The sequence below is a fragment of the Jaculus jaculus genome, chromosome 15 (assembly GCF_020740685.1).
Source record: "Jaculus jaculus isolate mJacJac1 chromosome 15, mJacJac1.mat.Y.cur, whole genome shotgun sequence".
Taxonomy (NCBI): Eukaryota; Metazoa; Chordata; class Mammalia; order Rodentia; family Dipodidae; genus Jaculus; species Jaculus jaculus.
This window is the reverse complement of record NC_059116.1, coordinates 24,478,550-24,490,555: the sequence shown is the minus strand read 5'-3', so window position 1 is coordinate 24,490,555 and position 12,006 is coordinate 24,478,550. Positions and strand designations below refer to the sequence as shown.

General features: G+C 43.5%; 1 protein-coding gene across 1 annotated transcript in view; it reads right to left on the bottom strand.

Moving 5' to 3' along the window:
* The window catches only part of Lama3 (laminin subunit alpha 3), a 327,578-nt gene that overhangs the window by 156,384 nt on the left and 159,188 nt on the right, over nt 1-12,006 (bottom strand). Inside the window, exons 23-24 of the mRNA XM_045135309.1 lie at nt 10,704-10,857; nt 2,375-2,535 (exon numbers count right to left, since the gene is read on the bottom strand). Of these exons, the coding sequence (XP_044991244.1) occupies nt 2,375-2,535; nt 10,704-10,857 (315 nt within the window). The remainder of the gene's footprint in view (nt 1-2,374; nt 2,536-10,703; nt 10,858-12,006) is intronic.

Below are 12,006 nucleotides of genomic sequence, written 5' to 3'. Positions count from 1 at the left end.
TCTCTATCTTTCTATCTACCTCTTCCTCTCTCTGTCACTGTCAAATAAATAAATAAAAATTAAAAATTAAAAAAAAAAGACTCATAAAAATCTCCATGCTAAAGTACTGAAAATTACTCTTTGTAAAAGTTCTCCTGTTTTCATAGCAAAAAAGATGTCCAATCATCTTGGGTTTAATCCAAAACAACACAAAGGAGGAATAAAATGTTCATGGCACGGGCCCAGAACTGGTGAGTTATTATTGCAGTTCTCCACAGGATGTATCAAGGGACTCTGACCTCCATTGCATTCATGATACCTCTCATCTGCAAACACCTCTTTTGCCAACTCTTTTTATTTTATTTATTTATTTTGGTTTTTCGAGGTAGGGTCTCTCTCTAGCCAAGGCTGACCTGGAATTCACTATGTAGTCTCAGGGTGGCCTTGAACATACCGTGATCCTCCTACCTTGGCCTCTGCTTGGATTAAAGGCATGTGCCACCATACCTGGCTTTAGTTTATCTTTTATAAGACAGAGTGAGAAAGAGAGAATCAGCATGCCAAGGTCTCCATCTAATTTAATCAAATTCCAGACGCATGCGCCACCTAGTGCGCATGTGTGACCTTGCGTGCTTATGTCAACTTGGGCATCTGGCTTATGTGGGAGCTGGAGAGTCGAACATGGGTCCTCAGGCTTCACAGGCAAACACCATAACTGCTAAACGATCTCTCCAGTCCCCCCAATTCTTTTTTTTTTTTAATATTTTTTGTTCATTTTTTATTTATTTATTTGAGAGCGACAGACACAGAGAGAAAGACAGATAGAGGGAGAGAGAGAGAATGGGCACGCCAGGGCTTCCAGCCTCTGCAAATGAACTCCAGACGCGTGCGCCCCCTTGTGCATCTGGCTAACGTGGGACCTCGAACCGGGGTCCTTCGGCTTCACAGGCAAGCGCTTAACCACTAAGCCATCTCTCCAGCCCCAGTCCCCCAATTCTTTAATTGAGGAATGTTCCTGCAAGAAATATCATTTTTAGTACAGCCTTGTCAATCAGTGCCCTTGGATGAGAACTTCGTGAGTACAAAATTGAAAAACAGTTGTCTTCACCATTATGCGCTCCAAGGCTCAGGGAACTGTTGCAGAAGAGGAGATGGAAAGAACGTAAGAGCCAGATGGTGGGGAAAAGTGCTTTGGGATGCTATCTTCCGGACATGAAGTGTCCAGTGCACTCACGTCGTCACAGCAACTATCCTCACCTGCACAGCAAAACCTACCTACATGGTGGATGACAGCCGAAACAGTAAGTTAAAAGGGGAGATGTGGAGATGGCTCAGTGGTTAAAGGGGCTTGCTTGCAAAGCCTGCCTGCCTGAGCTTGCTTCCCCACCTAAAGCCATATGCACAAAGTGGCACATGTGTTTGGAGTTTGTTGGTAGTGGCAAGAGACCCTGGCATGCTCTTTCTCTCTCTCTCTTTCTCCTCCCCCCCTCGCTTTCCTAAAGAAACATTTGAAAAAATAAGTAGGGCTAGAGCGATGGCTGAGCAGTTTAGGCGCTTTCCTGCAAAGCCAATGGACTCAGATTTGATTCTCCAGGACCCACATAAGCCAGATGCACAAGGTGGCACGTGTTCATTTGCAGTGGCTGGATGCCCTGGTGCACCCATTTTCTCTCTCTCTCTCTCTCTTTCTTTCTCTCAAATAAATTAATAATAATGAAATATTAATATTTTAGAATAAATAAATAAGGCATCAAAGTAGAAGATGTTTAGAAGAAGGGATTCAGTGGAAGAGGATGAGGAAGGAGGGCAAGAGATGGTAACATGTGATTAGGACCAAAATACATTATGTAGAGGAATAAAAACTGTCCAAGTTTTTTCAAAAGATCTTTGTCAACATTTTCTCTTTTTTTTACTTGACATTCACCAAACATTAATTATGCCCAAGTTTATTAAGCCCAATTCTGAAAGTATGTTATGAAGGCAGCCCCTCCTAATTTTGTCAAGAATAAGTCTTTTCCCTAATGCAATGAACTCATATACTTGGCTCAGCCTTTGAGGTGAGAACCCCGAGTTCACTGCACAACACTGGAAATGTCAGAGAGTCAAATAAAGAGGCCAGGCAGCTTCATGTGATTCTCAAAGAAATTGCTAGGACATATCAAAGCAAATATGGTATTTTCAAGATGCTACCCACAGACAGCGCTCCCAATACCCATGGAATAAGTGACATTGGGTCCTATAATTACTGCTGCTTTTGAAGCTCTAGAACAAACTGCTGGTTTTGAAGTTCTAAAACAAACCAAGATTTCAGTGCAATTAAGTACCCAAGTTCCCTGGACTAGACTTCCCACTCATTCCCTGATAGAGGGATTCTGGAATGGGGTTGATTATCTACCTGTACTGGCAGCTGTAGATCTTCACCTGGCCTTCCAGGACAGAGCCAGGGCTCTTCACATCCACGTCCACCACAGACAGCCGGTCTGCTTCCGTGGCGTACTCCAGCATGACCACGTAGTGGCCAGCCCGTGGGACGTGCAGCCGCAGCTGCATTTCTACCTGCCAGAGAGGCCAAGCAGACAGACTGTAATGCAGATGGGAGAGGTGCAAGATGTACGTACACACACACACACACACACACACACACACACACACACAGTGGCAAAAACAGAGGCGACACCCTGGAATGTTGTCATGTGTCAGCATATGATATGTGGTCCTACAGAGAGGTCATGAGGGAATAAAAGAAAACCATAGATGCCTTCTTAAAATTTTAATTCCAGAGCTGAAGAGATAGCTTAGTGGTTAAGGCACATGCCCGTGAAGCCTAAGGACTCATGTTTGATTTTCCAGGTCCCACACAAGCCAGATGCACAAGGGGCGCATACATCTGGAGTTCGTTTGCAGTGGCTGGAGGCCCTGGGGCGCCCATTCTCTCTCTGTGTCTGTAATAAATAAATAAATAAAAATTTCAAGATCAGACAAACAACGCATTTGTTTGTTCTTGATCCGAACTTTCAAAAGGCATCTTGTAGTTTTTATTTTCTAAATCTAGCAACTCCCTAGAGGGGCTTCTGCTCTTTCTAACCACAGACATTTTAGCTGCTATTTCTCAAGGGAATAAACACTCTCAAATTCTAAGTAAAAAAGGAATTACCAAGGGAGGATAAGAAGAGTGGAAGCTGGGTGTGGTAGCGCACATCTTTAATCCCAGCTCTTGGGAGGCAGAGGTAGGAGGACAGCCCTGAGTTCAAGGCCACCCTAAGACTCCATAGTGAATTCCAGGTTAGACTGGACTAGACTGAGACCCCTACCTCGATTAAAAAGAATTTTAAAAAAGAGTGGAAATGTGCCTTGAGGCTCCTTAGCTTCTTTTAAAGGAAATTAGAAATTATGCGAATGAAAAATAATGTAAAAGTAACACACACGTACACCCTTTTCCTGGGATAATGAGAGTGGTAGCTCGGTTTTTATGCTTTCAAACCATTTTCTATTCCTGACATATGTGCAATTCTCTCGCTTTTAAGGAAACACCATCACTTGGAGCCTTTGAAGACAGAAATATTTATTATTTGGTCCTCTCCAGAAAAAAAAAAAAATGTGACCTTCCTGGATATCAGCTCTGATTTAGCAACTTGGGTCCATTATCAGATTGCTCAAAATACATGATTGAGGGCTTTTTCCTCAATGTCTGCATCAATATGTTCCTGAGTAAAATAAGGGTAACTATAGTATCAACATCTTAATATGATTACGGGAAGTAAAGAAATACATAGAGAGCTCTTACATTAATAGATGGTATATAACAGGCACTACATAAACACTGATGAGACTAATTATGATTATTGTTTACTCATGATTAATTATAATTAATTATGATTATTGATTACTGCCATGACTTATTCTCTTTCTCAACAGTATGTTACATGTTTTTTTATGCTAAACAGCCATTATATAAAAGATAATTTTTATGACTGATGGGCATTTAGGCTGTTTCTTTTCTTACAACATATCATTATATATACACATATCATTATAAGAAATAATGATATAACAGACAGTGTAATCACATAGATACATACATATACATCCTTACACTAGTACTTCTCTAAGATTCCTAGAATTAGAATTGTTGGATTAAAATGTGTGTGCACATTTGGTGCCTAAGCCAGCATTAGAACGACATGCCTCTGCAGTGTAATCCATCTCAGTACACAAGCTCAGACTCAGACAAGCTTTACCGCACCATTAAAATGGTCTTCCTCCCAGCCTTCAAGACATTCACACGTGGGGCTGGAGAGATGGATCAGCCATTAAGGCACTTGCCTGCAAAGTCAAGGGACCCAGGTTCAACTCTTCAGGACCCACGTAAGCCAGATGCACAAGGTGGTGCATGTGTCTGGAGTTCACTTGCAGTGGCTGGAGACCCTGGCATACCCATTCTCTCTCTCTCTCTCTCTCTCTCTCTGCCTGTTTCTCTCTCTCACTCTCTCTAAAATAAATTTAAAAAAAAATGAAAAAGAAATTAAGCTGGGCCTGGTGGCACATGCCTTTAATCCTAGCACTTGGGAGGCAGAGGTAGGAGGATCACCATGAGTTCAAGGCCACCCTGAGACTACAGAGTGAATTCCAGGTCAGCCTGAGCTATAGTGAAACCCTACCTCAAAAAACCAAACAATAACAACAACAATAACAAAAAGAAATTTAAAAAAAGAAATTCACATGTGCTGTTCCTTTTGAACAGCTCCTCACTGGATAATTGCTATTTTTCAGTGATTTTTCTACCACTTAATAAGAGAAAGACTTTCCTGGGGGAGGGGAGGATGTGGATTATCCACCCCCTTTTTGACTGTTAGGGAGAAAAAAAAAAATCCGTATGGGCCACTGGTCCACATGGAGAAGTCATTCCCAGAGTCCTTCGTGAAGCATCAACCACACGGCACACACAGGCCGGTGACTTATCAGGTCTTGTCTCATCTTTGGCTGCAAGTTTGATCACAGCACTCTGTTGTAAATTCCTGCTCCACTTCCCACTGTGAGTCCTGTAGGTTGGCTGCCTATGGTTGGAAGAGTTTAAAATAAATTTCATGGGCTGGAGAGATGGCTTAGCAGTTAAGTGCTTGACTGTGAAGCCTGAGGACCCTGGTTCAAGGCTCGATTCCCCAGGACCCAAGTTAGCCAGATGCACAAGGGGATGCACACGTCTGAGTTTGTTTGCAGTGGCTGGAGGCCCTGGTGTGCCCATTTTCTCTCTCTCTCTCTCTCTTTCTTTTTTTTTTAATATTTTATTTTATTTATTAGATCGAGAGAGAGGCAGAGAAAGAGGCATGTAGAGAGAAAGCACTCCAGAACCTCCAGCCACTGCAAATGAACTCCAGATGCTTGGACCACCTTGTATATCTGGCTTATGTGGGTCTTGGGGAATTGAACCTGGGTCCCTTTGGCTTTACAGACAAGTTCCTTAATTGCTAAGCCATCTCTCCAGTCCCATCTTTCTCTCTTTCTGTCTGCCTCTTTCTCTCTGTTGTTCTCAAATAAATAAATAAAAACAAACAAATAAATTTCATGAAATATTCACAAAAGAGTTTAAAATGGCTAATGGACACATTAAATTTGTTGTTTGTATTAGCTGCTTGTATTTTTTTAAATTTAATTTGCAAGCAGACAGAGTGAAGCAAGATAGAGATTGGGTGTGTCAGGGCTTCCAGCCCCTGCAAACGAACTCCAGATGCATGCACCCCTTTGTGCATCTGGCTTTATGTTGGTCCTGGGGACTCAAACCCGGTCGTCAGGCTTTGCAGGTGTCTTCACCATTGAACCATCTCTACAGCCCAGCTGTTTGTCTTTTAAAAGGACGACTTGAGGGTTGCAGAGATGGCTTAGCAGTTAAAGCGCTTGCCTGTGAAGCCTAAGATCACTTGTTCCAATCTCCAGGTCCCATGAATGTAGCCAGAGGCAAAAGTGACGCAAGCATGCAATGTCGCACATGCACACAAGGGGGCGCACGCGTCTTGAGTTCGTTCACAGAGGCTGAAAGGCCCTGGAGCACCCATTCTCTCTCTTCTCTTTCTCTCTCTCTCTCTCTCATTCCCTCTATCTGTCTCTCTATCTCTCTCAGAAATAAAATAAGTACAGTAAGATACAATAAAAATAAATAATAAGCCGGGCATGGTGGTGCACGCCTTTAATCCCAGAACTTGGGAGGCAGAGGTTCGAGGCCACCCTGACACTACACAGAGAATTCCAGGTCAGCCTGAGCTAAAGTAAGACCCTACCTCGAAGAAACAAAAAACAACAATAAAACAAAATAAAAACAAAATAAAATAAAAGCACAACTTGAGTGGATTTGGTGCCAAACTGGTCTGTGGCAGAAACTCCTGTGTGTTACTGTCAGATAAAGACATGGAAGGTGGGTTTATCAAATCTCCAACTTGTGCAAAGCCCACCAGGAAAAAACTATGACCTCTGATATGAAATGAGAATTCTAATGCTGCAGCCAGCAAGAAGTATTGGGCACCTGCTGTAGCCAATGCACCAGCCGGCTGGAGGGCGTCCAGGGGAAAACAGCAGAGCTGGATTCTGCACTCAGACAGGCTTTAATCAAGAAACTGGACAGACAATTACAGGGGAAGGTAGCCGTGTGGTAAATGATCTGGAGACAGGCCCGAGCTAGTCAGAAAGAAGTGGGGAAGAGGAAGGCTCCCCTGAAGAAGCTGGGTGTGAAGGACAAGAAACAGAAAACAGACCCAGGGAGAAAAGAAGATCGGCTGGGCAGAGGGAACAGCCTGTAGAAAGTACGAGGCCCCGCTACGACACAGGATGCGGTCAAACCACACGCGATGCAGGCCCAAGAAACTGAAGGTAGACCAGGGTAACTGAGGAACAGAAAGCAAGAGATGGTAGAGGGGTGGCTGGAGAGATGACTCAGCAGTTAAGACATCTACCTGCAAAGCCTAAAGCCAGGACCCATGTAAGGTCAGACGCATAAGGTGGCACATGCATCTGGAGTTCATTTGCAGTGGATAGAGGCCTGGCCATGCTCATTCTCTCCCTCTCTCTCTTTCTCTCTCTCTCTCTCTCTCTGTCATAGATAAATAAAGTATTTTTTAAAAGGGCTGGAGAGATGGCTTAGCTGGTAAGGCATTTGCCTGCAAAACCAAATGACCTCAGTTCGATTTCCCAGGACCCACGTAAGCCAGATGCACAAGGGGACACATGCATCTGGAGTTCGTTTGCAGTGGCTGGAGGCCCTAGTGCACCCATTCTCTCTCTGTCTCTCTGTCTCTGTCTCTCTCTCTCTCTCTCTCTCTCTCACACACACACACACACACTCTGCCTCTTTCCCTCTCTCAAATAAATAAATAAATAAAACTAAAAAACATTTTCAAAAATATTTTAAAAAGAAATGTGGGCTGGAGAGCTGGCTTAGTGGTTAGGCACTTGCTTGTGAAACCTAAGGACCCAGGTTTGACTCTTCCGATCCCATGCCAGACACACAAGGTGATGCAAGTGTACAAGATCACACATGTGCACAAAGTGGCTCATGTGTCTGGACTTCAATTACAGTGGCTGGAGGCCCTAGCATGCCAATTCTCTCTCTCTCTCTCTCTTTCTCTCTCTCTTGTTCTTACTCTCTCACATACAAAGACCAGTGTGTTGGGCTTGCCTCTAAAAGAGAAAGGAAGGAAGGGAGGGAGAAAGGGAGGGAGGGACAGATAGAGAGGGGATGACACACTTGGGAGATAGGAAGGGCAGCCTTATAGCACATGTCAGAATATTTCTCTCTCTTAAGGCAAATGAGATATTATTGTGTGTGTGTGTGTGTGTGTGTGTGTGTGTGTGTATGTGTATGTGCATTTGTGTGCACGAGCGTGTGTGCATGTGTGTAATGATGCTATCAGAATGAACATACAGGCTACCATGCGGAGGGTGGATTGGGAGCATCACTGGACAAGAGCAGCTGTGAGTGAGTTAAATAGGAAGCTACTGCAGAAATCCTCATGAAATAAGACAACCCAGGAGGAGTGCCCTTATCTGAATGCCTGGGACCAAAGGCATTATAGATTTTGGATTTGTTTTAGATCTCAGAATATTTGCATATAAAATACCTGAGATATTTGGTTATGGTTTGGATGCGAACTATCAGCTCACAGGCTCATAGGCCTGGACATTTGCTCACTAGCTGGTGGTGCTATTTTGAGAAGCTGCATAACCTTTGAGAGGTAGGGCCTAGCCAGAGGATGTCTCTGCAGGTAAGCTTGAGGTTCATAGTTTGGCCTCACTTCCTGCCCTGTCTCTATTTCCTAATCTGCCAAAATGTAAGCAAGTGCCTCATGCTTAAATCCTTTCGAATCCTATTCTAACACAGATATCCCAGGGAAGAGACTAAAAGCTAAATAAAAAATCTTTTTGTTTTAGTCGGGTGTGGTGGCGCACGCCATTAATCCCAGCACTCGGGAAGCAGAGGTAGGAGGATCGCCGTGAGCTTGAGGCCACCCTGAGACTCCATAGTGAATTCCAGGTCAGCCTGGGTTAGGGTGAGATCCTACCTTGAAAAGAAAATCTTTTGTTTTAAATACAAATGACAAATGAATCAGAGTAATATCAAAAAAGGACTCTTCCACAAGTATAGAAGTACATTGATTTCTAAGACATCTTTAAGTCTGAATTTCAGCATAATAATATTTTTGCATGGAAAATATGTTCTATGATCTATTCTGTCCACTAGATATAGGTGATTATTGAGACCTGAAGTTTAATAAATTTAAATTACATATTCCTGGGGGCTGGGTCACATCAGCTCTACCTCCCTGTTGTCTGGAGGACACAGACACACAAATACACACTCATGCATACATGTATATTTTCATGGATGACATATATGTGTGTGTAAACATATACCTACATAAGTATGTTCACATGCTGTGTGGACAGAAAGAGACGCAGTGCATTGAATTTTAGAGTGGGATAGAGAGATTATTCAGGTTTTTTCATATTTCATTATATTTATAGTATACCATTTTACTTGTCAAAACATATTTTACATGTACTTGTTATATATATCATTTTAAAGTGAATAAAATACCAACAAAGGGCTGGAGAGATGGCTTAGCGGTTAAGCGCTTGCCTGTGAAGCCTAAGGACCCCGGTTCGAGGCTCGGTTCCCCAGGTCCCACGTTAGCCAGATGCACAAGGGGGCGCATGCGTCTGGAGTTCGTTTGCAGAGGCTGGAAGCCCTGGCACGCCCATTCTCTCTCTCTCCCTCTATCTGTCTTTCTCTCTGTGTCTGTCGCTCTCAAATAAATAAATAAAAAATTAAAAAAAAAAAAAAGAATGGACAGAAAAAAAAATACCAACAAAATAAATTTATATGAAGACTGTATTAACAAATTAATACATCATATCCTTAGCTACTTACTACCTTTACATGTTAGGGTATAATTTATAAAAATGTATATACCTAAATTTCAGGAATAATTAAGCCATAGATATACTAATTTTTTGATTTATTTTTATGTATTTATTTGAGATCGACAGAGAGAGAAAGAGAGAGAGAATGGGTGTACCAGGGCCTCCAGCCACTGCAAATGAACTCCAGATGCGTGCGCCCCCTTGTGCATCTGGCTAACGTGGGACCTGGGGAACCGAGCCTCGAACCGGGGTCCTTAGGCTTCACAGGCAAGTGCTTAACCGCTAAGCCATCTCTCCAGCCCCACAGATATGCTAATTTTATGGAGTCATTCCCAGTGTAAGTTTCTGCACTTTTTGCAAAGGCACAAAAAAGGCAGTATCATAGGGCAAAAAGGATTAAAACACAGTGGGGACAGCTAGCTATTTTGCAACGTCTTCTTTGGAGATATTGCACTGTGTTTTCTTATTGCTGAAATAGTGAACTTTTAACACAAGTCTGAAATGAGTTTTTCTTACATGAAATCACATACTCTTACATTTGTTTATGAGACTCAGAGAACTCCTGGAAGCGATGTCCTGGCCTGTGCCAACACGTTCTCCACCCCATGAGGCAGCTGCCTTAGGGTGGAGCAGTTCCAGATTCTGAGCTCCAGGAATTCAGCTGTTACAAATTGCCTAGCCTACAGCGCTGCATAGTAAGGGACTGTTTTGTCCTTTTAGGGTAAGCCAGGAAGTTTCTGGAGGTGCTGAAGACTGAGTTATCATCCTTTTGTTTTTTAAAAGAAGCTCTTATTCCAAGTCAGGTATAACAGGTAAACAAAAGGAGTGGATTCTGTGATGGCTTGTGTCCCCTGACATGTCTAGAAAATGCGAATTTTAATACATCTCAGTGTAGGGTACAGTCCAGCCCCTCAACTCCAAATGAACACAGGTTGATCAAAACCTCACAGAGGGCTGGAGAGATGGCTTAGCGGTTAAGCGCTTGCCTGTGAAGCCTAAGGACCCCGTTCGAGGCTCGGTTCCCCAGGTCCCACGTTAGCCAGATGCACAAGGGGGCGCACGCGTCTGGAGTTCGTTTGCAGAGGCTGGAAGCCCTGGCGCGCCCATTCTCTCTCTCCCTCTATCTGTCTTTCTCTCTGTGTCTGTGGCTCTCAAATAAATTAAAAAAAAAATTAAAAAAAAAAACAAAAAAACAAAAACCTCACAGAAATTCTTCTGAATCCTCTGAACTTGAAAAGCAACCATGGCCAAGCATACATCAGGCAATGGTAGAGAGACAGCATTAGCTTTCACCGCAAATAAAAGGCTATCCCCACCTCTCTCCCACTGAGGTCCACCAGGGCTGGGTGTGCAGGGCTGGGATGCCTCGTGGCCAAGGGTATTGGCTTCCCATCAAGCAGGAACTGTCTTGCCTCACAAGCCAAGGTGCACGTGAATCTGGTCACTGGCAAATGCTGGTAAAGCAAGCAACTTGAACAACAAGAAAAAACGTGCTTGTTACAACTAAGAACATAAACAGAGTACTCAAATGCATCACAAGGACTTGGGGCATTCAGTTCCCTGGGTCATTCATATACTGTCCCTTCCACAAGCTCTTAGTGAGCGACCGGCCACTACAAGACCTGAGCCATATGTATTCATCACCCGCAGCAGGAAGAGAAGAAACAAGGATCGAAGAACCAGATTCTATTTTAAGTTCTTCCGCTCACCGGATGTAGAGACTTGTGGTTATCTCTCAAGGCATGCAGTAACAGTTCCACAAGCATGAGTGGTTAAGTCACTCACATACTAGCTGTGGCATTGTGCAAGGTGCTTGGTGATCCTCACTCGAAAGACACAAGTAAAGCCAAAAAGAAATATCAAAATTAGATAATTATCCAGAGCATCTGTGGTGGTTTGATTCAGGTGTTCCCCCATAAAGTTAGGTGTTCTGAATGCTAGGCTCCCAGTTGATGGAGATTTTGGAATTAAAGCCTCCTGGAGGCAGAGCATTGTTGGGGGCAGACTTAGGGGTATTATGGTCAGTTTCCTCTTGCCAGTGTTTGGCACACTCTCCTGTGCTATTGTTGGTGAGGAGGTGATGCCTACCCTTTGCTGATGCCATCGTTTTCCCCTGCCATCATGAGGCTTCCCCTCAAGTCTATAAGCCAAAATAAACCTTTTTTTCCCCCCCACAAGCTGCTCTTAGTTGGGTGATTTCTGCCAGCAATATAAACCTGACTGCTACAGTAAGTTGGTAACCGAGAAGTGGGACCTCTGCTAGACACCTGACTGGGTGGCTTTCACGTTTTAGAGCTGATTTTCAAGAATAATGTGGGAGGATTTGAAACTTTGGCCTAAGAGGCATCTGCCTTGCAGTGCTGTAAGTACAGCTTGATGGACTATTCTGGTCAGAGTTGAAATACCTGAATGCAGTAAGAACTATGGACTATGAAGTCTGGCTTATGAGAATGAGAAAGAGCTTTGCCTGGAATGGGCTAGAAGCAGTATGTGTGAGAGGCTTGCTGTTATGCCTGTGTCCTGAGAAGTTGTGCAGCGTTGCATTGCATAGAAATGGACTGATGTGAGTAGAGGGATATGGCACAGAGAAAAGGAAATCTTTGGGCCAAAACTGCTGCC